Source organism: Cryptomeria japonica, chromosome 3, assembly GCF_030272615.1.
Source record: "Cryptomeria japonica chromosome 3, Sugi_1.0, whole genome shotgun sequence".
Lineage (NCBI taxonomy): Eukaryota > Viridiplantae > Streptophyta > Pinopsida > Cupressales > Cupressaceae > Cryptomeria > Cryptomeria japonica.
Window position 1 is genome coordinate 574,050,253 of NC_081407.1, and position 25,564 is coordinate 574,075,816.

General features: G+C 38.0%; 1 protein-coding gene across 1 annotated transcript in view; it reads left to right on the forward strand.

The window, feature by feature from the left end:
• The window catches only part of LOC131075696 (uncharacterized), a 52,442-nt gene extending 30,483 nt beyond the window's left edge, over positions 1 to 21,959 (forward strand). The window contains exons 3-14 of the mRNA XM_059218449.1: positions 14,314 to 14,381; positions 14,478 to 14,570; positions 14,670 to 15,040; positions 15,134 to 15,181; positions 15,286 to 15,348; positions 20,210 to 20,290; positions 20,449 to 20,558; positions 20,644 to 20,745; positions 20,862 to 20,934; positions 21,236 to 21,324; positions 21,424 to 21,538; positions 21,660 to 21,959. Of these exons, the coding sequence (XP_059074432.1) occupies positions 15,143 to 15,181; positions 15,286 to 15,348; positions 20,210 to 20,290; positions 20,449 to 20,558; positions 20,644 to 20,745; positions 20,862 to 20,934; positions 21,236 to 21,324; positions 21,424 to 21,538; positions 21,660 to 21,710 (723 nt within the window). The 5' untranslated portion in view covers positions 14,314 to 14,381; positions 14,478 to 14,570; positions 14,670 to 15,040; positions 15,134 to 15,142 and the 3' untranslated portion in view covers positions 21,711 to 21,959. The remainder of the gene's footprint in view (positions 1 to 14,313; positions 14,382 to 14,477; positions 14,571 to 14,669; positions 15,041 to 15,133; positions 15,182 to 15,285; positions 15,349 to 20,209; positions 20,291 to 20,448; positions 20,559 to 20,643; positions 20,746 to 20,861; positions 20,935 to 21,235; positions 21,325 to 21,423; positions 21,539 to 21,659) is intronic.
• The last annotated feature ends 3,605 nt before the right edge of the window (positions 21,960 to 25,564 follow it).

Here is a 25,564-nt window from a genome sequence, read left to right on the forward strand (position 1 = left end):
CTTGGTGAAACCCTAACTTGCTTCTAGAAGGTTCAAACATTTAATAATTATTTCAAGTTATTAAATTTGCTTTTAAATTTTAAATAGTCATTTAATAATTATTTAAAAGCAATCAAAATGGGGCTTTTTATTAAAATATTCCAATTTAAATCCAAAATAAAGCCTCAAGGGGAAAATCGCTATAGGCTGGGATTAAAAAATCCCTTAAAAAATCACTCAAGTGTCAAAATTTGCCCCATAGGGAAAATTCGATCCATGCTTGGACAAAAATCCATACTCAATTTCATCAAAATGCACATAAAAACCATCCCAGGGGAAAATCGATATGAGTTTGGACAAAAATCTAGACAAAAATGCACTCATTTTGCAAAAATCACCCCCTAGGGGAAATTCGATGGGTGTTTGGACAAAAATCCACACTCAAAACTCACTTAATTTGGAAAAATACCTCCCTGGTGGAAAATCGACCTCAGTCTGGACAAAAATCCGGACTCAAAACTCTTCATAATGTTCCCAATGGAAAATCGATCCCTGTCTGGATAAAAATCCGGACAAAAATCCTTACAAAAATGCTCAGGGGAAAATCGATCCCTGTCTGGATAAAAATCCAGACAAAAATCCTCACTTAGTTGTCACAAAAATCCTAGTGGAAAATCGACCCAGGCATGGAATTATCCTTGCACTCCAGTCTGCACTCCAGTCCGCACTCCCAGGGGAAATTCGATGGCAGTCTGGATAAATCCTGACACTTAGCCAAATTTTAGCACTTCCAGGGGAAAATCGCTCCAGGTATGGATAAACAGTGGGGGAAATTAGTGGCCAGTATGGATTCCAGGGGAAACCCATGTGTAGTATGGATTTTGAGTGGGGGAATGGGTTGGGTAGTCTGGAATGTGAGGGGAAAATCACCTCTAGCATGGATTTTGACCCTTTAACCCTTGGAATAAGGATTTCCCTTAGGATTTTAACATTTTAACCACCCAAAATCACTCAGTGACTTTAAATTTAACTGGACTTAGACTAATTTTCCAAAAATATGAGCAAAACGCTAGGAAAATATTGGAATAAAGTGCGAAACCAATTTGAATATTACCTTAGGAGCGAGAAAGCAACTCCAAAAGGTCTGTGAATACCTTGGCATTTTAAAATCATTGATGCATGTGTTTAAAAACACGTTAACGTTCAATATGTCGAACACTTAGCAAAACTTAGGATCATTAAAATATCATCTTTTGCAACTTGATCCTAACACTTCAAAAACCCTAGACGACACTAGGCATGATCAAAACTTCGAGACTCGGGCACGGGAAACGCAAAATTGTCCACTAAGCAGCCAAAACCCTAACCTAACAACGCAGGAAGCTGGCAAAGAGGGGTTCCCTGTTAGCAATGGGGCGATGTGTGAAAAGGTCACAACAGGAAGGAACTTCGGAACCTCGGGGTTTTGGAGTTTCGAAGAAGGGAAGCGGAAGGGAGAATAACATCGGAACCTCCGGGTTCCGGAGAAACTGGAAAAAAGCTAAGGGAAGGAAGAGAACTTTGGAACCTCGAGGTTCCGGAGCAGGAAAGAAAGCGGCTAAGGCAAAGAACTTCGGAACTTAGTATGCCATGCCTTTTGATTGTCTTCAATTGTCCTTTTAATTATCCTGATGAGGTTCTTGTTGGAAGATTCAGCCAAGTCGTTACCCCGAGGGTAATAGTTTGATGATGTCTTCAAGTATACACCATGCTTAACTGCCCAATAACTGATTTGGGTTCCAACAAATGCCCTAGCATTGTCTGATATGATGGTGGAGGGGACACCGAATCTTGTCACAATTCCTTCAAGGAATTCCAACATTGAGGCCTCAGTGGCATCCCTCAATGCAAGTGCCTCTGTCCACCTAGTGAAGTAATCTGTTGTGGCCAAGATCCACTTGTGGCCAGCACTGGAAGGTGGATTGATCACGCCAATGAAGTCTAAACCCTATTGACCGAACGATTGATCTGCTTGAATGGGATGAAGAGGTAAGGCAGCTAGTCTTTGCTTTCCAAAGAAGAAAGCACATTTCTTGCAATTCTTCACCCATCTATGTGAGTCACTGAATAAGGATGGCCAGTAATAACCAGCCCTCATTATTTTGATAGTTGTAGTCCTTGCAGAAAAGTGGCCCCCTGAGGAGCCATCATGAGACCCATCATGAAATTCTTCTAGCAATCTGCTGACTTGGTTTTGCTCGATACATCTTACTAAGACTCCATTGGAGTCTTTTTGGAAAAGAGTGCCATTCACTAAGACATAGGGAATGGACTGCATCCTGAAATGCCTTCTTTTGGTCCGGTCTAGACGTTGGCGGTATCTACCTTCCATTAAGAAGGTGGTCATGTCACTTACCCAACTGAATTGTGTGTTGTTGTTAGTTGGTTGATCCTCTTGTAACACAAGGGCGACCTCTGAAGTAGTCTCAGAAGATGAGACAAGCTGTTCACATAGGCCGCTGCCCCTTACAAGCTTGGTGATCTTGATGTTGATGTCATACTCCATGACCTTGGTTATCCACCCAACCCTCTTCTCAGTGATGTCCTTGTTTAGAAGGAAATCCTTGGCACTTGCATGTGGAACTAAGAGCTGGATCCTGTTGTTGGACAACATATGTTTGAACTTTTTTAATGCCCTTACAACTGTGAGGACCTGCTTCTCTACATAGCTATATTTAAGCTCATGGTCCTTTAGCCCCTCACTAAAGAAAGCAATAGGTTGCTCCAAATTATCATCGTTCAGCTGTGTTAGGACAACTAAGATGTTGGATTCTACTCCGAAGGTATAGAGGATAAAATCCCTTTCATAATTAGGATTGACAAGGGTAGGGGCCTGAGCAATTGCTTGTTTGGCCTCTTCGAAACCGGCTCTTCCCTTTTTGGTCCAACTAAAAGCCAAGTTTTTCTTCAACATGGAAGTGAGGGGTTTTACCATGGTGGCAAGGTTGGGAATAAACCTCCTCACAAAGTTGATCCTACCAAGGAAACTTTGCAATCCTTTCTTGTGACTGGGGAGCGGAAGAGAAAGAATAGCCTCCACTCGTTTTGGATCAATGGTTAAACCCTCCTTGGATACGATGTTTCCTAGCAATCTTCCTTGATCAGTAGCAAATACACACTTGTTGGGGCTCAAGGACACACCATACTCCCTGCATTTCATGAACACCTGCTCAAGATGACCAAGATGGTCAGCTGCATGCTTCGAATAAACAGTTATGTCATCAAGGTATACAAGCACAAAATTTGCTAATACACCCTTGAAAGCCATGTCCATTGCTCTTTGGAACGTGGCACCTACATTGGTTAGCCCAAAGGGTATTTTACAATAAGCATAGGTACCCCACTTAGTAGTGAATGCAGTCTTGTATTGGTCTGATTCTTGGACCAAGATCTGATTGTACCCTGAATACCCATCCAAGAATGAAAATCTTTCCGAGCCACTGACCTTTTGGAGAATCTGCTCCATAGAGGGAAGGAGGTAGTGATCCTTGAGGGAGGCTCTATTGAGATCCCTAAAGTCTACACAACCTAATTTCCCCATTCTTCTTCCTTACAGGGACGAGGTTGGCCACCCAGGGGGAGTGCTTGATAGGGAAGATGATATTGGCTTCTGTGAGCTTGGTCAACTCCTTCCTCATTAGTGGCTCAATCTTGGGGTTTATTGGCCTTTGCTTTTGTCTCACTGGCTTTGCATCCAAGTTTAGCTCTATGGTATGCTGGGCTAGGCTAGGGTCAAAACCCTTCAAGTCTTCATAGGTCCAAGCAACTATGTCATCATTTTTTTGGCAAAGCTCAACAAAGGCCTCTTGCTCGTTTGAGGAACACACCTTGCCCAAGTTTAAGGACCTACCCTCAACAACAACAACTGGCTTGTAATCACCCCTCTTTGCGGCCAAGTTCATTTTCTTCTTCAACTGATCATCCGAGTTGAAAATGCCTTCCAAGGTAACTTGTTGGAGTTGAGCTGCATGATTTGATCTCCATACTGGTCTTGCAGCTTAGACTGATTTTTAGCAGAAAACTCTCTTCATTTTGCAAGAAGTTGACAATCTGCTGATCGCTTTCAAACACTTGCCAATTCACTTGATTGTCTGGGACAATAGGCCTCACAACAAGTCTGATGTGTTGCTCCTTCTCACTTGCAACATGTGCTGGTATGTCGAATTGAGCACCAACTGCTGCAAGCCTATCAACATGCTTGTTCTGGCCTCTAGGAATGCTCTAGATATTGAAGGCCTCAAATCCTTCAATCAAGTCCCAAACCCTGTGTTTGTATGATTTGAGTAGGTTGTTTTTTGCTACACTTTGGGCTCGGATGTGGTTAACAACCAACTCACTATGTCCAAATACTTGCAAAGATCTGATCTTTCTGCTTTGTGCAAGTTGGAGACCTTGGATTAAGGCTTCATACTCAGCGATGTTGTTGGTGCAACCAAACTGAAGCCTAAAAGAGAAGAAATATTTCTCGTGCTTAGTAGAAACAAGCATCACCCCAACACCTGCACCATTCTTGTTTCTTGAACCATCAAAAAACATGTTCCATAACCCCTCTGAGTCTCCTTGTGTCTTGATGAGGTTAGGGATAGGAGTATCCTCTTCATGGATACAATAGGTGCCAAATCCAGTCTCTTCAGTCTCAGTTAATGGATCAAACTGAAAAGCATTGGCCCATTCATCCAGCAAGCAATCAGGAACCTCTTGCAAAAGAGTGGCAGGCTCATGGACAACACACTCCTCCCCCTCTTCATGCAAAGTGCAATTCATGTTTATAGGGCTAGGGGTGTAGGGCTCAATGTGGTTTTGGGCAATGGGCTCTGCCCTTATGGTGACCTTGGTACCATACCTTGTTCGAAATAGCATATGGGACCAGTTAGAAGACAGGTACCCACCTATCTTGGCTGTGAAGTCTCTAGACAGGCAGATGGCAAAGAAGGCAAGAAGGTCGATGATTGATATGTCTTGCAAGACCGTGCAACCAGGGCATGCATGCAAGGTTAACTTCAAATTTTTACCACCCCTACTGTCTTAATAGAAGTGCCATCTAATTGGACCACCCCTTTGGTCATAGGCTCGTATTCTATGCCAAGAAGATCTGCTACCTTCTTAGGCATGACTGAGCTACTAGCTCCTGAATCTATCATGCAGTTGTGAACCAAATTATCAGCTATGATTAAGGAGAGATAGAAAGGGGGAGGCTTGTTGATCTTGCTTGAATATTCCTCCTCCTTGGGTTGCACCAAACTAGTGGAGATTGCCTTTTCTCTTACTGTTGCCTCATCACCTGTCTGATTTACGTCCTTTAGTGCCTCTTTAAGAAAATCCCTTTAAGATGGGATTGAAAGGGCCTCCCACATAGTGACGTTGAGATTGACCTTCTTCATCTGATCAACTATGTTGAAAGGAACACCGACTGACTTTAGAGGTCCCCTTGAGGCTACAAGGTCTGCCTTTGCCCTTTGGACGACTTGGGTCTCCTCCTGCCTCTTGTTCCCTTGCATGGTATTTTGGCTTGTATCATGGACAGCTACATTGGGTGTTGGAGCTTGGGCTGATGTTGAAGGTGAGGCAGCCTCCATGGCTCTCTTCTTTGACCTTGCATACTGCAGCATGGACTCACCATTTGTTTGGTTCAAACCACATAATTTTGCCTCCTGCTAATTAACGAAGGTAGAATCTCCTTGTAAGTGAGCCTGAGTGCCAACACTAGGCTGATTTGGGTCATATTGTTGGCCAGAAGTGGTCGGCTCATCTTGCACTACTAAGGTTTGGACAAACCCTCCATTTTGGCATGCACCTTGGTTGTGTGGCTGATTGCATGGTTGACACCAATCCTGCTCTTGGGCGAGGTTATTTTGCATTGGAACTATCTCCTTTGAGTTGCTTGCGGTTGTGGGGTTCACACTATTCAATAGCCTGGCATTGCTCCATTGGTTTTGCCCTTGAAAGGATGGCCTATTTTGCTGATAATTCTGACCTTGTGCTTGGTAAGGTCTGCTATACTGAGTTTGTTGCCTTTTTAGTGCCACCAATTCATTGCCAAAAATTTGTAGTAGAGCCTTGACCTCATGGAGCTCATTAGAGGATGTAGAGGGCGTGGATGGTTGTCCTGCGGAAGTTGTGGGAATAGGAGCCAAGGTGGGTTGTTGAGTAGGAGCTTCTGGGAAGAGAGGCATTGGAGGCCTTGGAGCTATCTTCCCAGCCTGAATCAAACAATTTTCTGCTCTTATGGCTATGTCGTATGAACCTGATAGAGAGGCTCCACTCATTGATTGGATCATAACAGCTATATCGCTGTTGAGAGCTCTAAGATAATACAAGAAGTCATGATTTGGAGATGGCTTCACTAGAGCAAGGATTCTATTCAATGTCTTATGAAATCTGAAATTGAAATCTCCCATGAACTCGTGGGGTGTCCTCTTGATTGTAGTCAATTGTTCCACAAGTGATAGGTGATCACTTTTGTCTTCGAAATGGTTGCACAACCTCTCCCCCAATTCATCCCAATTGTGAATGGAGCTTGATGACAACCCTCTATACCATTGCAAAGCTTTGCCTTTCAAAGATGTGTCTAAGAGTATGACAGCAACATCATCTTGAGTGATATTATGGACGGAGCAAATGTTTGCAATGTATTGAATGTGCTCAATGGGCGTAGTAGCTGTTTCACCAATGAAGTATGGTATACTCTTCAATGCAGCCATTGGTATATCATTCCATTGAGTCAAAGTGAGAGGACTTCCCCCATTGAAGGTAATGAAAACCTGATTTCTTGCCATGTGAAACAATGGTCTATTGATATGAGTGGTGGGAGCTTTTGATAGTAATGGTCTTGAAAATGGAGGGGTAGAATGAGACCTGGGAGATGAAGTGTTTTCTAACCCTGACCTCCCTAACTGGAGATAATGAAGGTCTACCTCTCTGCCTTCTAGAGCCTGAAGACGAGAGCTCTTCGAACTGGAAACTGCCTCTAAAAGACTCCCTTGTATGAATTCTGGGCATGAAATCCGGAGCTGCAACAAGTCATGAGCAAGCAGACTAAACTGGTGAGCAAAGACCTCAGAACCTGGGGGTTCCGGACTTCCGGAGTTGCAGACTTCAGAACCTAGGGGTTCCGGAGTAAGGAGAGTTGTGATGACTTGGGAACCTGGAGGTTCCGGGGTCCGAGAGTTATGAACTTTGTGTGAAAAAGAACTAGACCTTGAGCAGAATCGCCAAGTGCTTGAAAGATGATTGCCTCTAAAGGCTGAAACACTAAGAATTAGCACTGAATCCTTAGCATGTATGTCAAATGTGTCCCACCGGGCGTGCCAAAAACTTTTATCACAAAAGCTTGCACCCTTGTTGAGCTATCGACTCAACAACCTTGTGAAACATGGAAACAACCCCGAAGTGTGGGACTTTGCACAAGGGGGGGTTGAATCTCCGAAGAAGGCCGACTTCCTTCTCAGTCTAGGTGCAGGTGTTGAACCAACTCAACACTTCAAAACTAGCTCCTAAGCCTATCCTAAAAACTTGCAGAGGTAAAGGGAAGAGATAATGCTTGAAATAGAAGGGGGTGATGCACCAAGAAGAGATTGTTCCTCTCCCCACCGAGATGACACAAAGAACTAACTGAAACACCCAAGAGATGCACAAACTTCAGTTGCATGAGTGACTCCAATGCATATATGGAGGTTAGAATTCGCTGAGTGTCAACAGGGACCTTCGAACCTTGGGGTTCTGGAGTCCCGGTGAAGAAAGGGAAAGGGCTAAAGAGAGAAGGGGAACTTCAGAACCTTGGGGTTCCAGAGTTACGGGAAAGGATAAAAGAAAGGCTACGGAGAGGAAAGGAACTTCGGAACCTCGGGATTCTGGAGTCCTGGGGAAAGGAAGGAAAACAAAGGGAAGAACTTCGGAACCTCAGGGTTCCGGAGTTCCGGGAAAAGGAGAAGCTTAAGAGAAGAGGAGAAGAAAAGGAAGGCAGGGAAGTTTGGAACCTCGGGGTTTCGGAGTTCTAGAGAGGGAAGAAAAAAGGACAAGGAACTTCGGAACGTCGGGGTTTCAGTGTTCCGGAGGAGGACGAAGAAAGGGTAAGGAGAGGAGGGGCTAAGCTAGGGAAGGAACTTCAGAACCTCGGGGTTCAGGAGTTCCAAAGAAGGGAAGGGTAAGGGAGAAGAACTTCGAAACCTCGGGGTTTCGGAGTTCCGGAGAAACTGGAGAAAAGCTAAGGGAAGGAAGGGAACTTCAGAACTTCGGGGTTCTAGAGTTTCGGAGCAGGAAAGAAAGCGGCTAAGGCAAAGAACTTCGGAACCTCGGGGTTCTGAAGTTCCGGGGGAAGAGAAAAAGAGGGCCTAGGAACTTCCGACAAGGCAACACTTCAAACCTCATGATTCCATCGTCCTTTGTTGATCAATTTCGGAGCAACGCTGGTCCATAGAACATATCTTTGATCGGTTCTTGCCGATGGACTAAGGTGTCATAAAATGACAACAAGACCAAGTTAGAAACATTCTCTGCAGATTCAAAAGACTAGGGAAGGATTAGAAACAAGTTTTGAAGAGATTTTCCGAGTTTCTAATTATAAAATCGAACCCTCATACAAATATTTCATTCGCTCTCTTATTTTTACACGAGGTTTGAATTTTTTGAGCAAGTTGAGAGCAATTAAGAGATGTTTTCTTCAGGTAAAGAACATTTTGAGAGAAGTTTTAAGAGTTTTGCAAGTTGAAAGAAGATTTTAAGGGTGATTCCAAGTATAAGTTTGAGATTTTCAACCATTTTCAACAAGTTCACATGCAGATTGAAGGAGATTCTTGATTGTTTTGAAGAAAAAATCCATATATTTTCTGAAAATTTGAAGGTGATAGGAATAATCAAAGTCAAATTTCACTCCCGAACCTTCAGATCGGAGTGTTCACAGCTTGTTGAAAGCTAAAAGTGTTCAAGAAGTAGAGAGTCAAAGCACACTTTGCCATCAAACCTTCAAAGTTTACGCTGAAAATGAGGATTCTAATTTAATTTCTTTGGGTTTTGCAGGTTTTGGATGATGGTTGAACGCGATGACATCAATTCATGTTTGTGAGGAGTTATCCAGAGCTTTTTACCCTCCTCCCACGCACCATAAAGTGGCAGCTAAAGGTGGGATCGTCACAGAAAATACAAATGGAGTTCAGGCCAAATTTAGAATTGAAGACAAGTCCCTAAGCAAAGTTCATCCGAGCATAAAGATGTTCAAAATTTGGCTAAGTATGGGAAGAGCTATTATGGCAAAGGCTTAGAGGAATTCTTGTCTGAATCTCAAGGCATCAAGAAAGAAAAGTCCTTGGACTCGATAAAAAGAATTTCAGACTTCTTGGGAAGTTTCATCCTATGGGAGCGATCAGGACAACTTCTTGAAGGATTTCATCTCCTGAAGAGTCAAAGACAAGCTCCCAATCAGAATCAAATGGTGACAAGAAGGAACAAATTTCCATACTTAGACGATTTCTTTACACAAATTGGAGAATTCAAAGAAGACATCCAACACGTTGAGGTGGTGCTTCGTCATCTTCCAGCCAATCAGATTGTTTCGAGTCAGCATGCCCAGGTTCAATGAACCTAACCTATCCAGAAGCATTCTAGAAGGGCACACTTCACAATGCAACAACCTCCTATTTTTATTGTTGGTTCATATTTAGCAAGGACAAGTCTCCCAAATGTAATTTTCTCATTGGTCGAGGGGTAGTTAGTTTCAGGAAACCCTAATTAGGGTTTATAACTTTCAATCTGGGCCCTTGATCACTGTTTGATCTCGACCGTTCATTATTTTCTGAGAAACTATATAAGGCCACCTCCTCTCATTTGGAGTGTGTGAGGTTTTTGATATATTGTTGCGTGAAGGTCATTTTTCAAATAATACATTGCATGTGCGCTTTCTCTTAAGGCTTTGTAATATCTGTTATTTGAGTGATTAGCATGGTTTCAATTTACTCAACACATTAATTAGAAGTTAATTTAGATTTGCTTTCAAAGTTGTTATAGTTGAATGAAGGATTTGATAAGTATTAATTAACGGTGTCTCTACTCATACTTTTGGTGAATGGATGATTTCCATTTCACTATGCAAAGTTAGTATGGGCCTATCACCTGTGTATACCAAAACTCCGATCATAAGCACAACCCATTGAAGATTGCACACACTTTGTGTAGTTGTCCTTAGTGTGGCGAAGCAAAGTGTGGTTTTTCGAGAACACCTAGTTAATACCGTCTCCAGAGTTCATAGGTTTAGATTAGTTTTCTTAACCCTATCCCCTTTTCCCCTTTTTGAAAGTCTAAATCCCGAAAAATCCAAAAAAAAAGAAAGAGCCTAAAATTGATAAATCTATCTAAGTCCAGAAGCTTGAAAGACATTCGTAAACGTAAGTCCCCCTTGAGATTTTCAGCATACACTACCCAAGTAGCTATCCCACTAAAATCGCTTGTTCGCACATATAGACCTTGGAATCAGCAGTGATTTTTTCAAGAGGATAGAATACCTTTGGGTATCTTATTCTAATGTTTGGTAGATGATAAAACAGACACCAACATGTGCAAAGACACACAAAATGCACATAACATACATGCCTTAGGAAAAAAGCCACACATTAGAATGTCGTTACATAGCACCATGGCCTGACCAATAGGTGTCTACCTTGACACTTGACAATGACAATAATCCATGCTACAAACCTGCAAGAAATGACGATTGTTTATTATTTATAATCCGCACATGCTTGCAATATGGAGAGCTAATGTTGACTGTCAGCCTATAACATCAAAAAAGTTGTCCTTCAGTACATTTCAAAATATGCTTTCAAGGCAGAAAAGAAGTCAGAAACCTACACTGATATGTTGAAAAGAATAGTACATACAAGCAAACCTGAAGATAAGGTCTTATTAGCATATAAAAAATTCGTGATGGTATAATTGCAAATTGTGACATACGAGCACAAGAAACTTGTCACATGTTGCAAAAATTGCCACTTCTAAGTTGTAGTGGAGCATTTGTATCACTAAATGTTGGTAGAAAAATACTACAACGTATTACAAAATTAGATAATGAAGATGAGCTTTCAATGACTTATTTCCATGCTTACATGGAACGACCTCTTGAATTAGACAGCATATGTCTCATGGAATCAACACAAATGTATTCGTATAACCCTCAACGAAAGAAAGGAAAATGGCAAAAGAGGGAAAAGAAAGCAATTGTGAATGTTTATCCACAATTTAAAGAACCTCCGAATGAAGATATTGATGCATTGAAATATTCCTGTTGGAGTGAACTAATGTTGTACAAACATTTCCGTCATATCCCTACACAAAGATAGGAACTTCAAAAGAACAAATAATAATAAAGTGGAAACTGTTCAAAATGACAAAGTACTTCCGCTGGCACGTTGAGCAGATTACAAACAGTTCCACACCTCAAAGTGAAGATGACAGCGATAATAACAACTCAAAATCAGGATGGCACAAACTTGTATGAAGGGGAATACCTCTCACAAATGGGAGCCACAAATAACTTTACAATAAATGAACTTCAAATCCTAGGAAAACAAGATTTTGATATAAACTACACGTAGAACAAAAGCACTACCCAAAAAGAGTGAGATAATACTGCTGTGCAATTCATACCTGCAAGCAAAGTGCAGTTCCAAGGGATTAACTACAATTTATTAACTATAAACAAACCAGCTTTCCAACCAGCCCCCAAAGAGCAACTTGCACTAGATATTATCCTCCACCATCACAGAAACCAAATTGAAACAACACCTTTATGAATGATTGTCCAAGGAACAGCAGACACCGGCAAATCATTCTTAATAGACTGCATTAGAGAAAACATTAACATATCTACAACTGCAAACACAAACCCATTGCTTGTTCTTGCACCTACAGGCGTTGTTGCATATAATATACAAGCAACAACAATCCATACAGGCCTCCGAATTCCTATAAAAGAGATGCATCCTTTGACATGACAGTCTTTAATGGCATTCCAAGAACAATTCAAACACTTGAAATACATTCTAATAGATGAAATGAGCTTCTTAGGACCGAAATAACCACTAAAAATAGACAATCGCTTGCGACAAGCATTTCCTAACAAAGAACATGCAAGTTTTGGTGGTATCTCTATTATTCTTGTGGGTGATCTTGGCTAGTTGCCACCCATAATGGACAAACCTATATATGCATCTCATTCTAGGGCTTTGAGTTTATGGCAAACTTTCACAACAGTGGTAACATTGGACACTGTTTTCCGGCAACAAGGTGCATCTGATTCACAACAAAAATTCCAAGCTATCCTTCAAAACATTAGAAATGCTGAGCCGTTGCAAAATGATTGGGAGATTCTCATGAACCAAACAAACACAAAACTAACCGCTTAACAAAAAAAAGAGTTTGACAAATCAATCCATTTATTTGCAACAAATGATTTTGAAAGACAGCATAATAGAAAAATGCAAAAACACTTAAACCTTCCCATTGCTCTAAGTGTTGCTCAAATTGGTCAACAAACAAATAGTGAATATGACAATGATGAACAACTGCCATTGGAAGTGCTGTTATACATAAATCAGCAAGTAATGTTAACAGCTAATCTATGGATCCAAGTTGGTCTTGTAAATAGCTCAATATGACAAATCAAAGCAATTGTCTATGAAGACAATTCCAAACCACCAAATTTACCAAAGTACGTAGTTGTGTATATTGAAAATTACAATGGGCCACCATGGGGTATTGAAAATTAAAAAGACATCCCCATTACTCCCATAACACAAGTCAATTGTACCCAACTTCCATTAACAATGGACTGGGCCATCACAATACACAAATCTCAAGGCCTAACATTAAACAAAGCTACAATAGATATAGGGACAACTGAGAAACAGGGACTTACATTTACAACTATTTGAAGAGTGAAGTCACTTGAAGGTTTACGAATTGAACCACCGTTCTCTTTCGAAAGGTATTAAAAAATGCAAAACAATGCTTATACCACCATTAGAAAGAAAGAAGAGGCTCGCTTAAAGTTTCTCTCCACCCAAACAAGCACCAATCAAATCTAAAATGTTCATTCCAGGATTGGCTGACCCACTTCTGCCTGCTCCAAACTACGCCACCTATCACAGTTCTGAATCACAGCTAGCCACAGTCATTTTCCTGCACTGCACACAACACTCCAAGCTTGTCATCCTTCCAGCTTCCAAAATCATTCATGTTGAATTTTATTCATCTGTGAATGTTATGCTCAGTTTTTCTTAGCTCTATTCAACTTGGTAATACTCCTCTCCTAACAATGTTACATCTTTGGTGCTGTTAAAAATTAATTAAGCTTGTTCAACAAGAAGGTAATTACAATTTGCAACAAAGCTGTTTCCCTTTGCAGATTTATTAATTCTTTTTAATATGTTTGTAAGTATGGCTTGAATATCTGCCAGGAAATTACATTTCAATATCTTGATCTAGCAATTAATCTTATGTCCTCTTGATATCCAAAAAGAAGTCCAAAAGTTCTAAGTATACTTCTCTCCATGCCCTATGAACTACATGATATGTTGCACACAAATCTCATTGTTGTCCCAGAACAAAGTAAGCACCATAAATATGAAAGGTAGCTATTCTCAGCATAACTCACACTGCAAGCCAAATTTCTATTTGGTTCCATCCCAACTCAATTCAAGTTCCAACACAACAATATGTACCAAAGGTAGCACTGCTCAGCAATGTGAGTTGGAATCAGGTATTTAATTTAATAATAAATGTCATTCTCTTTATATTCCTCTGCAAATATTTTTTAAATTCTTTTGGTTAAACTTATATATATTGCTCATTGCTTCATTATGCAAAGTTTATTGTTCCTTGAATATATTCTACATCATATGTTAGACACATATGTTAGCGTTCTCACATTCGACAATAGATAGCATAAGTATGAAATGTAATAATTCTCAACAAGAGTCACATTAAAAGTCAAATTCCTATTTCATTTCAATGCAATGAGATTCAAATTAAAAGCCAGGCATAGCTTTCAAAGGTAGCAGTTCTGAACTATGCAAGTGCCAATCAGGTATTTACAGTCATAATAAATTCCATTCCTTGCATTTTTTATGACAAAATTATAGATTATTTTACTTCAACTCCTCTTTTATCTTGAACTGCTTCTCTATCTTAAGTTTTCTATTCATCTTCTTTATTTACTATGTTTGCTACCAAATCTATTGTTACTTTCCCAGTAATCCACAAACATTTACTAACTTCTTTGTTTGCAACTTTCCAATAATTTTGAAGGACCAAGACTGCCAGTATATTGTATGGACAATTAAAATGCAGATATAACAAACTTTTCAAGTCTTTTGGTGAGGCTTATCTTTCTTCAATTGTTTATTTAAATTTCGCAATTGCTTCATTTTGTTAAGCATCTCTAACAATATCTCTAATTTTTCAAAATTCAGTCTTCTATTTGATTTCATTCATATGCTTTCCAAGCTTCAGCACAACCATATGTTCTGAAGATACCAGTTCTGAGGAACACGAGCATGAAATAGGTATTCAATCTCATAATAAATCTTACTTGTCTATATTCCTCTCGATATATTTTCCCCAGTTTTGCTTAGACATATATCTTTCTTCTGGTGGTTCCTTAGGTGAAGATTCTTATTTCTCCATTTGATTTCCCATGGCTTACTAGTCAACTATATTAGACTTGTCCCCACCCAAAACTTTGCAAAGTGCAATTGCTCACCTATGTAAGTACTGCCCAGCTATTTATAGTACTAAAAAAAAAATTGTTTCCTTAGATTTACATTGCAGTATTTTAAATATAATGTTACTCTATCATTTGTCAACAAGCATTGCCTACCCTTTCTGTTTGCAACTAACCAGTAATTTTGGACTATGAGTTTAATATTGCACACTTAGTTCAGCAAACTAAAAAATAAAGGCCTCGCAATGAGGATACTTTCACCTTCTTCACGGAAAAATAAAGGCCTTGCAATCAACCAACGGTTTAACTGAGGTACTCCATCTGGCATCCCTTGCTTACTCCTTTAAACTTTTTACTTGCTTCATTTCATTGACAATGCCTAATAGTGACTATATTGTTTCTCAGTGCACCTGTATGGCCCTCCTCATTCGCAACCAATCAGATCCACCTATGGTATCATTCATATTATTTATTGTTAGTAAATTTAACTTTTAAATTTACATTGCATTTAGTAATCTCTTCAGAATGAACGATTTACAATTAAGGTTCCTCTATAGGTGCTCCAATGTAACTTCCACAACAAAACAAATTGGTTGCAATCAAACAGTACATTTTCTAAGGTATCCTATTCACTCTGTCACTGACTTTACAAATTTAACTATAATGTTTGCTTTGCTCAATGCAATTGCTAAGTACTACTTCTTTGCCTCTTTTCAGGTATCAAAAACCTTGTACCCTGAAATATCCCTTGCCAATTCTGACCTCAAACTGCTGATTAGAGGCTCAAGGATATCATCAAACACTTTGCATACAACCTCTATGCTTGCTGGATTTGTGCTTCAGTTTGTTTATGCTTGCTTGGAATGATGTCAAATGTGATTGAAATGCTTGCAAATGATGTTTTTGAATGTTTTTAATGATGCATGATTGGTTGACAATATAATAGAAATGATATACTAACTGTTTTTGATGTTTCTCATACATATAAGTGACTGAAATCAACTTGTGCAGCAAGTTGACATATTGTCAAACACTTTCCATACATCCTAGGATAACCAATATGCACGCACAACAACTAGGTATTAATGCAAACACTTAGCATGCATCTTTCAATTCCCAAATGCAAATCTTTATGCAAATTAGTCACTTACAACAAGTAAGCATTTTGACAAACAAATGGCATGCAGACTGTTATGCTATCTATGAAGATTATAACCATCATGCATCTTTCAATTCCCAAATGCAAATCTTTATGCAAATTAGTCACTTACAACAAGTAAGCATTTTGACAAACAAATGGCATGCAGACTGTTATGCTATCTATGAAGATTATAACCATATGCATTACATCAAACATTTATCATGCAACCTCTTCTTCCTTTTATTGCTGTTCTATCTCATTCAATTTAGTAACGGTTTACAAACCAAATGCATTCCCAAAGGGATGAGTAAGTATTTTTTTTATCAAAACCTGATTATAGGCAGCCACTGCTGAGACTAATTATGAGTTCAATCTGCTGCATAGAAGCCACTCTTGGAACCGATTACAAGTTCAAACTGCTTGGTTGGAAGAATGGTATGGCTGGAGATTAGAGAGCTCTACGGCCTGCAACCCAACAATTAATGATCGCTGCCCAAAGTAATCTGCTCCTTACTATCAACAATCTACTTGATGCCCTTGATTGATCCTTCTCTAATTTGCACAAATGTGACCTCTGAGTGAAGCCACTCCAGTTGCTACCTTTAATGGATATTTCACCACCTTAGAATAGCTGCAACATTGAAGAGTTGATGTTCTCCAATGGGTGTAACTGCTGGAAACCCTTGGTTTCTTCTCACTGCTCAATAAAGAGGAATAACAAATGCTCAATGATAATGAATTCGATCTTCTCTTGGCACTTTATATATTTCTCATGAAAGGGTTGATTTCCCTCTAAAAACACCTTTTTAATTTTTTAATAACATCACCAAATTTGCTCTTTATTAATAATTAATATCCTCCTTGGTCTTGGCGCCTAAATAATTAAATAACATGGCCCCCTTTTAATGATGAATTGACCCCTCAACTTAAAGTGCAAATAATTTTTTTTATAATATGCCTTTAATGATTAATTACTTTATTAATAATTAAAATAACATAACTCCATAAATACTCATTATTTCTGGATTCCGTCTGAACCAGGGAGTCAACCACTGCATCCACTATGCATCCAACTGCTTTACTAAAAATAGTAAGGGTCCCTCTCAAACAACCATTGACTTATTATAAATAGTAAGTGTGTTAAACTGAACCAAACGAAGAGCAATCTTGAACACTTCTGACCTCCGGAATGGGAATAAGCCTTCTGCTCTGGCACCTGGGATCCTCTGACCGTCAGTCTTAGCCTACGAGGTCCAATAATAGGCTAATCCAATCATAAACCATATCATCCCAAAAAGGGGATATCACCTTGAAACAAAAAACTTCGGATAGCTTTACATTTACGATTCATGTTCAGTCACTGCTTTGTTGTAAAAAACACTTGCAAATTTGTTAACAATTTAGTTTTTTAAATTTGTTGAATCTCTCCACGATAAACAATTTACACTTTAAGATTTGTTTATAGCTGCTCCAATGTAGCTTCCATACCAAAACAAACAGGTTGCAATCAAAGCACACATTTTTAAAGGTATCCTAATCTGTCTTCATCACTAACTATGCAAATTTGATTATAATGTTTGCTTTACTTATTGCAATTGCTAATTTCTATTTGTTTGCCTTTTTCCAGATATCAGAGACCTTGTACTCCAAAACATTAAACTTTCCACCGAATGGCAGATTTCTTCTGGTTTGTTAACAATTACCTTTTTATTACCTTGCTTTAAAATCAGTGCGGCTGGATCTCCCTCCTCATTTGTACCCAGTCAGCTCCACTTACGGTATCATTAAGATTATCTATTCAGTAAAATTTGTAAACGATGTTCAATTCTCAATTCAATATGCAAGATATATTCTAGTTTATATTTTTCTTGATCTATGTACTATCTATTTATATGATAAATCTGATTATCTTCTTTTGTATGGCAGGTGAGAGGAGCATTTATTGATTTCGATGTCCTTCTCACAAATGCCATTTGATATGTATATGCAAGCTGGGTACGATCAAGCAATGCCTTGACCGGTCATGTCTTTTAGACATGACTGATCAAGACATTACTTGATCGTGCCCCTTTGCTAATCGCAGTAATTACAAACGGTGTATGTTCAACAAACCGATACCGATCGGTGTATGCTTAACTTAACAACCGATACCAATTGGTGTATGCTTAACTTAAACAGCCCAATATAAATCGGTGCGTATTTACCTTGCCACCCGATATTAATCGGTGCATACTTAACTCGATATCAATCGGTGCAAGCTTATATTGCCACCCGATACCAATCGGTGTTTAGTTAATCCAATAATCATTTGTTTACTGTTAAATATGTTAATCGATATAAATCGGAATGCATTGGTTAGCCCGATTTAATAATCAGTGAACACAAATAATATAACTGATATTAAATCAGGATTCTATGCTATAGGATGATTATCGATAGTTAAGCATTTGATCGAACCAAGTAGATTGATCATATACAAATGAATAATGGTTATCAAATGAAGGATTAATAGCTTGAAGTTTTTCATCACAAATTCGATAGGATAAATGATTGAATGAGTGACTTCATTTATCTCTCATTCAATCATTTATCTTACCGAAGCTATCATGCATTAACAAAATTAACTTTCAAATTTGCATTACCTTTTACTAATCTCTTCAGAATGAACAATTTACACATTAAGGTTCCTCTATAGCTGCTCCAATGTAACTTCCACAGCAAAACAAAAAAGTTGCAATCAAAACACACATTTTCTAAGATATCCTATTCAGTTTTTGTGACTAACTATGCAAAATTTATTATAATGTTTGCTTTACTCATTGCAACTGCTAACTTCTATTCGTTTGCCTTTTTTCAGATATCAGAGACCATGCACCCCAAATCAAAAAACTTCCAATCAAACAACATATTCCCTCATGTTTTTCATTTCCCATTTCCTTGCATTCACAATTTACTGCTTTCTCATCAAAAACACTTTCAAATTTGTTAACAATTTAAGTTTTGTTACTTTACTTCAAAACACAATCACAATTTAAAATGATCTTTACTCCAAATTCTATCATCATCCTTACAAATAATTCTTTGTTTTGCAGATACAAGCAAACAGCTAAAACAAGACAAACTCGTTAAGTCTCTACAAAATTAGATCAAAGATGGACACTTGGTATATGGCTTAACCTTTGCATTGATGGATTCAATATACAATAGTTCTACATCCTACTTCTTCACCATAATTCTACATCCTACTCCTTCACCATACAGATTCCTTTTTTTATTATCCGCTGTTTCGTTTATTGTCAAAATGAATATGATCCATCCTTCCCTGCAGACTTTCCTTCATTATATATATATATGTACGTGTGTGCGCATATGATTCTGAGCACATGGCTGTAAACTATTCACACAGCAGCAACACTAATGACAAATGTCAATGCTTAGTTCTGCTATTTACTTTTATCTAAGCATATATATATATATATGTTTGTATATGTCTATGTCTGTGAATGTATGTATATCTGCATATAAGTTTGACCATGTGACTGTAAACTATTTACAGAATGACAATGCTAAGTACAGATATCTGCTAAAGACAACCTACTCTTATATGTATCCGCCCTTTTACATACGCAGTTCTAAGATAGGCATCCACACACATCTATATATGTCTATAAATCTGTGTGTCCATGTGATTGTATGTAAGTACTATAAACTATTTACATAGAAACAATACCAATTACAAATATATATATATTACAACCAGCCAAAGCCCTTGAAAAATAGATGTAAGGTTCACACATTGCAAAAGAAAAATTGGAAAAGCATTTGACACCCATGTTTGAATGCTTTGACAAACAAGGTCTTCTGCAACACAAGCGCATCCAAATACCACACAGGCAATAATAAAATGAAATTACTATAAGGAGCCAAAAGCAAGAAACACGGTTAGCCATAACCTGTAGTAAATTCAATTAAATGCTGTCACAATTTACAGTGCGGAAAAGGTGTCTTTGGAACTATCAACACATTTCTTTTCAAACTTTAGTTCCAATATGATTACTTAAATTTTGTATTATTGCCCATTTCCTTCTATACAATACGCTATACCAGCTACATCACACAATTTATGTTCTGAAACAATACGTTTAGCTGAAAACAAGGCTGGACATTATCTTGAGATTTGTTACAAAAATGAAAAAAATCTTGCAGGTATTCATTTCCTCCACCTATACAGTTTTCCCTTATTTAGTTTACTGTTACAATAATCAATTTCAATAATTTGAAATCATATTAAATTAAAATCTTATGGTGGTTCTCACAAATTATTGTTGCGCCCATACAAGGAACCAAACGATAAGTGCGCTTTGAAACAAGGCTACACATTGTCTCCAGATTTGTTACAAAAAAACAAAAGATTGTTACAGGTATTCTTTCATATTACTATCCACTTTTCCCTTTCTTAGCCTATTCTTACACTAGGCTATTCACTTCAGATAATTGTTACCCTGCAGTAAAGCACAACAGCCTTTTTAGAGTACGACTCCCTTTTCTACTTTAATGTTGATTGGTTTCAATTATGCAGTCTGTACACAGTTCATTCTGTCACAACCACATGAAGATAGGACCGTGCTTCTTGCTTCCCTTCCTAAAGTGCCTAGCCACTCTTGTTCTCCAATTGCTCATTATATCAATGTAAGATTACTTTTAATTCATTTGTTCGTAAACCTAATTAATTAATGTTTTGTTTCTTACAATGTGCTACCACTGCTCATAAAAGGAATGACATAAACCAAAGCTGCAAATACGTGAAATGCAACCTCCAAATTGCCTGTTCATTCCCTCTGGTACCCTGTTTACTCTTCATTTCTACACATGAAGGGTAAATTGTAATTTCTCATTTGCTGATTATATTTATACATCTTTGTATGCTTCTTTCAGTTCAGGTTATCGTTCTTTTCACATTAACATCTTTTCTCCATTCCCCTGCATTGTCAGTGTCTCAGAGATGTTCCAATCAAATCACAAATTCCCTCAGCTGTTTCATTTCTTATTCCTTTTCATAATGCAGGTGCAAACTCTTATCCTGATTTAATTTAATGTACTTTATTGCTAAATTGTCACAAAATGTAATCTTTTGTAGTTTTCTCTATATAACACTAATTAATTTGCTTTTTAATAAGTTTGTAATTCCTAAATTGCAACAACACTTATTAACAGCTCCCTAGAAATACGCAAGACTCATCGTTGTTGCTTGCCTTGCTAAAGTAACGCAACACTCTGGTTCTCCAATTACTGATTATATCAATGTAAGATTGGTTTTGGTTGATTTCTTCCTCAGCTTAACTATTTTATGTTTTGTTTCTTGCAAGGTGATACCACTGCTGCTAAAAGGAATAACATCAACTCAAGCTGCAAATACATGGAATTCAGCCTTCAAATTACCCACCCATTCCCTCAAGTACCCTGTTTACTTATTATCTCTACAAATGAGGGTTAAATTATAAACTTCTATTTGCTTATTGCGTTTACACATTTTTATACGGTCCTTTCAATTCAGGTTATTATTCTTTCACATCAACATGCATGCTCCATTATCCTCCATTGTGAGACACATGTACCGACCAAATCACAAGTTTGTTGGCTTGTTTCACTTGTCCTTTTTCATAATGCAGGTACTTATCTGTTTTCTTGTATTGCTTGAAATTGTATGGAACTACTTGACTGATTCATTTTCTAAAGTCCTCTGTATTTATCCAGTCCTTCACTAATTTTAGATTCTCTTTATTTTTTCAGGTCACAAAAAATGTTGCCTTCACCACTAAAGAAGACCCAAAACTTCTTTAAGATGGACCCAAGAAAAAGCTATGACCAACTGAAGTTATTCATAAAAACAAAATGCTATTTGTAACAACAATTACAAATATTTTTCAGTATATACAATTAATCTCTTCTTGGTCAACTTACATCAAAATTGCTTCTTACTATTGTATCCATCAAACAAACTTTTCTCAATAAATGCTATGCTTATTAGTTCCTGCCAAGGCAGGATACTATTGCATTCATGCAATCTAATTCTTTAATTAGCTTAGCCAATCAGATTATAATGCAAGTTTTATTTTAATTTTAAATAATTTATTTCTACCATTTTTCTTTCTTCTTATTGGTTAGAGTTAGTGGAAAATTTAATTAAAAAAAAAAAATCGACGGATTTCGTATTTGATTGATGTGTTTTTTAGGCGGACGTTTATATTTCCTAAAAGTAAAATAACATTAACAGCTCGTATATTTTGCAAAATAAGACATTGTTTTTGTTTTACATTTTAATTAAAATTTATTTTAAAAATAAGATTTATAATAATTGTTTTGTAATTTATTTTAATTAAAAATTAATTTTAATTACAACATATTTTAAATAAGATTTACTTTATAAATTTATTTTTAAACAAAATTTAAAGTATTTATATTTTTTATTTTAATTAAGATATAATATTTTTAAATAATTTATTTTTATTAAAGTATATTTTAATTAAAATTTACTTTATAGATTTATTTAATTTTTTAATTTAAAATTAATAAAAATAAAAATAAATATAATAAATTTAAATTAAATATTGAAATCCTAAACCCTTGGGAGCAGAGTAGAATGGCGAGCGAAAAGGAGCAGAGCAAACAGGAGCAATCGAACACTGAGGATCAGAGAGGCAGGACGACGAAGTCTGGAAACCGTGTCAAATGGAGGATCTTGGAAGTTGACTGGGAGGAGTAGAATTCATCGCAGAAAGTTCCTAAGGAGGGCATCGACAAGTGAGCTGCAAAGAATACTGGCTCTAATAGGCTCGAAACAATACTGGCTCTAATAGACAAGGGAAGAGAATGCCTTTTTTGAGAAACAAGCGATCATCGCCAGATTCATAGGACCAAAGATGTCCAGGAGAACCATTCATGACTAGGTAAATAACAAATGGGGAAAACATATTGTTGTTAAATTTTGTCCAAAAGGCTTCTTCATAGCTGCCTTCTTAGAATAAACCAAAAGGGATCATATTCTGAAAAAAGAAAATTGGTTCTCAGACAATCACCCATTGTACATTCAACCCTGGACCCCCCAACTTCAATCCCACTGCGCTAGCAGTCTATGAAGAACCGGTCTGGGTCCGTATATTCAATCTCCCAATTGAATATTGGAGCGAATCAAGTTTGGAGAAAATTGGGTGAACTCTGGGTACACTTCTGGAAATCGATGAGGAGATTATTGAAAGCAATTTGTATACATACGCAAGGGTAAAAATTACAACAGTTAAGACCATTCCACAGTCTGTCTCAATCCTAACACCGAATGGTGAATGGAAACAATAGGTCGAGGTTGAGAAGGAAATTAGGGTTTGCCACAAATGTGGCAGTAAATTCCACCTACATGACAGATGCAAATTGTTCGTGAGAAGAGCATTTAACAGACCACAAAGGAAACCTAAACAAGAATGGAGGAAAAAGAAAGTGAATCCACAAAAGGGAATACTTATGCTATAAGCGCCCAAAATCGAAACCAATTCCCCATTAACACATGCAAAGAATAACCCCTCTCTGCAGAACCAGGCATCACTCCTCAATATGGGGGAAAAAGACATCCAGTGCAACATGTAGAGGCCAATTCTGGAATATCCTTTAATGGAGATAGAACAGAGCGAGCATGGTATCATTGATGGTCTGGTGGATTCCGGTTCAGAGACCTCTGAATCATTTGAAGAAATGGAAAATATAGATACCTTGGACCCCAGATGCATTAGCCAATCCGCCAACATCCTCCTTGGGCGATCCAAAGGTATGAGGGGCAGGAAGAGTAACAGAATGGTCAGAGAACAAAGAGCCAATGAAAAAGGAATTGTTAGTGTCTTAAATTACTTGAAATTATCCAAGGGACAGAAAAAATGAAGATCTCCTCATGGAATGTCAGGGGCTTATCTGCCCCTGACAAGAAATGCTTGGTCAAAAGATCCTTGACCAAGCTTGACTTAGAAATGATAATGATGCAAGAGACAAAGCTCAATGGTGAGAAAGCAGTGGAATTTGTAAAATATTGCTACAGATGGGAAGGAATTTTCCAAGATGCTAGGGGATCGGCTGGTGGTCTGGGCTTGCTGTGGAATCCATCTCTCATTAATGTTATCCCAATTGCCTCATGCAATCATTGGATGGCTTGTATCATTCAATGTAGGGGTTCAGATCTTCAATTTCCCCTGTTTAATGTGTATGGACCTACCAAAACTAAGGAGAAGCAGAGAGTTTGGAATGAGATTTCCCTGTAGATAAATTTGTTAGCCTCTGATAAGGTGATAGTTGCTGGTGATTTCAATGCCATCCTGGATATCGATGATAAGGTAGGTGGTCTAAGGAAACCTACCAAGGTAATGGAAGACTTTCGAGACTTTATTCTCAACTGCAAATTGTTTGATATCATTCCCCAAAATGGGAGATTCACTTGGACAAATAGAAGACTCAATTTCTCCAAGATTTCTGAAAGACTTGACAAGTTCTTGGTTGGTGAATGGTGGGTAAATAACAACCACTCATTGGAATCTAACATCATACCTCAGATTGGTTCAGATCATTTTCCAATTTCACTTTCTATTGCTCAAGACAATCCTTGTAAGAAAAATTATTTCAAATTTCTTAATATGTGGTGGCGGGATCCAATTTTGTTGAGGAATCTAAAGGAATGGTGGCTCAAAAGCAATATCTTCTCTGGATCCCCTAGCTTCAGATTCACTAAACGCATGCACTTCCTGAAAAATAAGCTCAAAACATGGAATAAATCATCCTTTAAAAACATCTCCATGGAGAAAACCAGGATAGAGGAAGAATTAGAGGACATCAGTAATCAGGTGATGGCAAGGGGCATGACAAATGAAGAGTTCGAAGCAGAAAAACTCTTAAAAGATCAATATTCGGAAATCCTTAAAAGGGAGGAGTTGTATTGGAAAGAAAAATCTAGGGAATTATGGATCGCTAATGGGGACGTGAACACAAAAATTTTCCACGCCTCATCCAAGGCCAAAAGAATAAACAATAAAATAGGATCCATCAAGGATGGAAATGACAATGTATGCTCCTTACAAAATGAAATTGAACATGCTGCCATCAAATACTTCACTGAGTTTTGGGGAGTAGAAGTAGTGATATCAACTCTACTTATTCATTAATTGATGAGGTCATTGAAACACTCATAACAGATGAAGATTGCGCTATGCTACAAGCTCCGTATACCTTGGAAGAAATTAAAAGTGCAACCTTTTCCCTCCACCCACATAAGGCGCCCAGACCAGATGGTTTCACTACCGAATGTTTTCAGAAATGTTGGGAGTTCATGGGGCAAGACATTTGGTTGATGGTTGAAGAATTTAGGAAAAAACATAAATTCGTCAAAGGAATCAACCATACCCTGATAACATTGATCCCCAAGAAGCAGAACTGTGAATCGATGATGGATTATCGCCCCCTCTCTATGCAACACAATTTACAAGATTATCTCCAAAGCAATGGCAGAAAGATTGAAGACATTATTACCAAAGCTCATATTTGAGAACCAAAATGGCTTCACCCTCGGTCGGGAGATTACTGATAGCATCATTCTGGTCTCAGAAGTCGTCCACACAATTTTCAAAGAGAAACAAAAAGGAATGATCATTAAACTAGATGTTGCC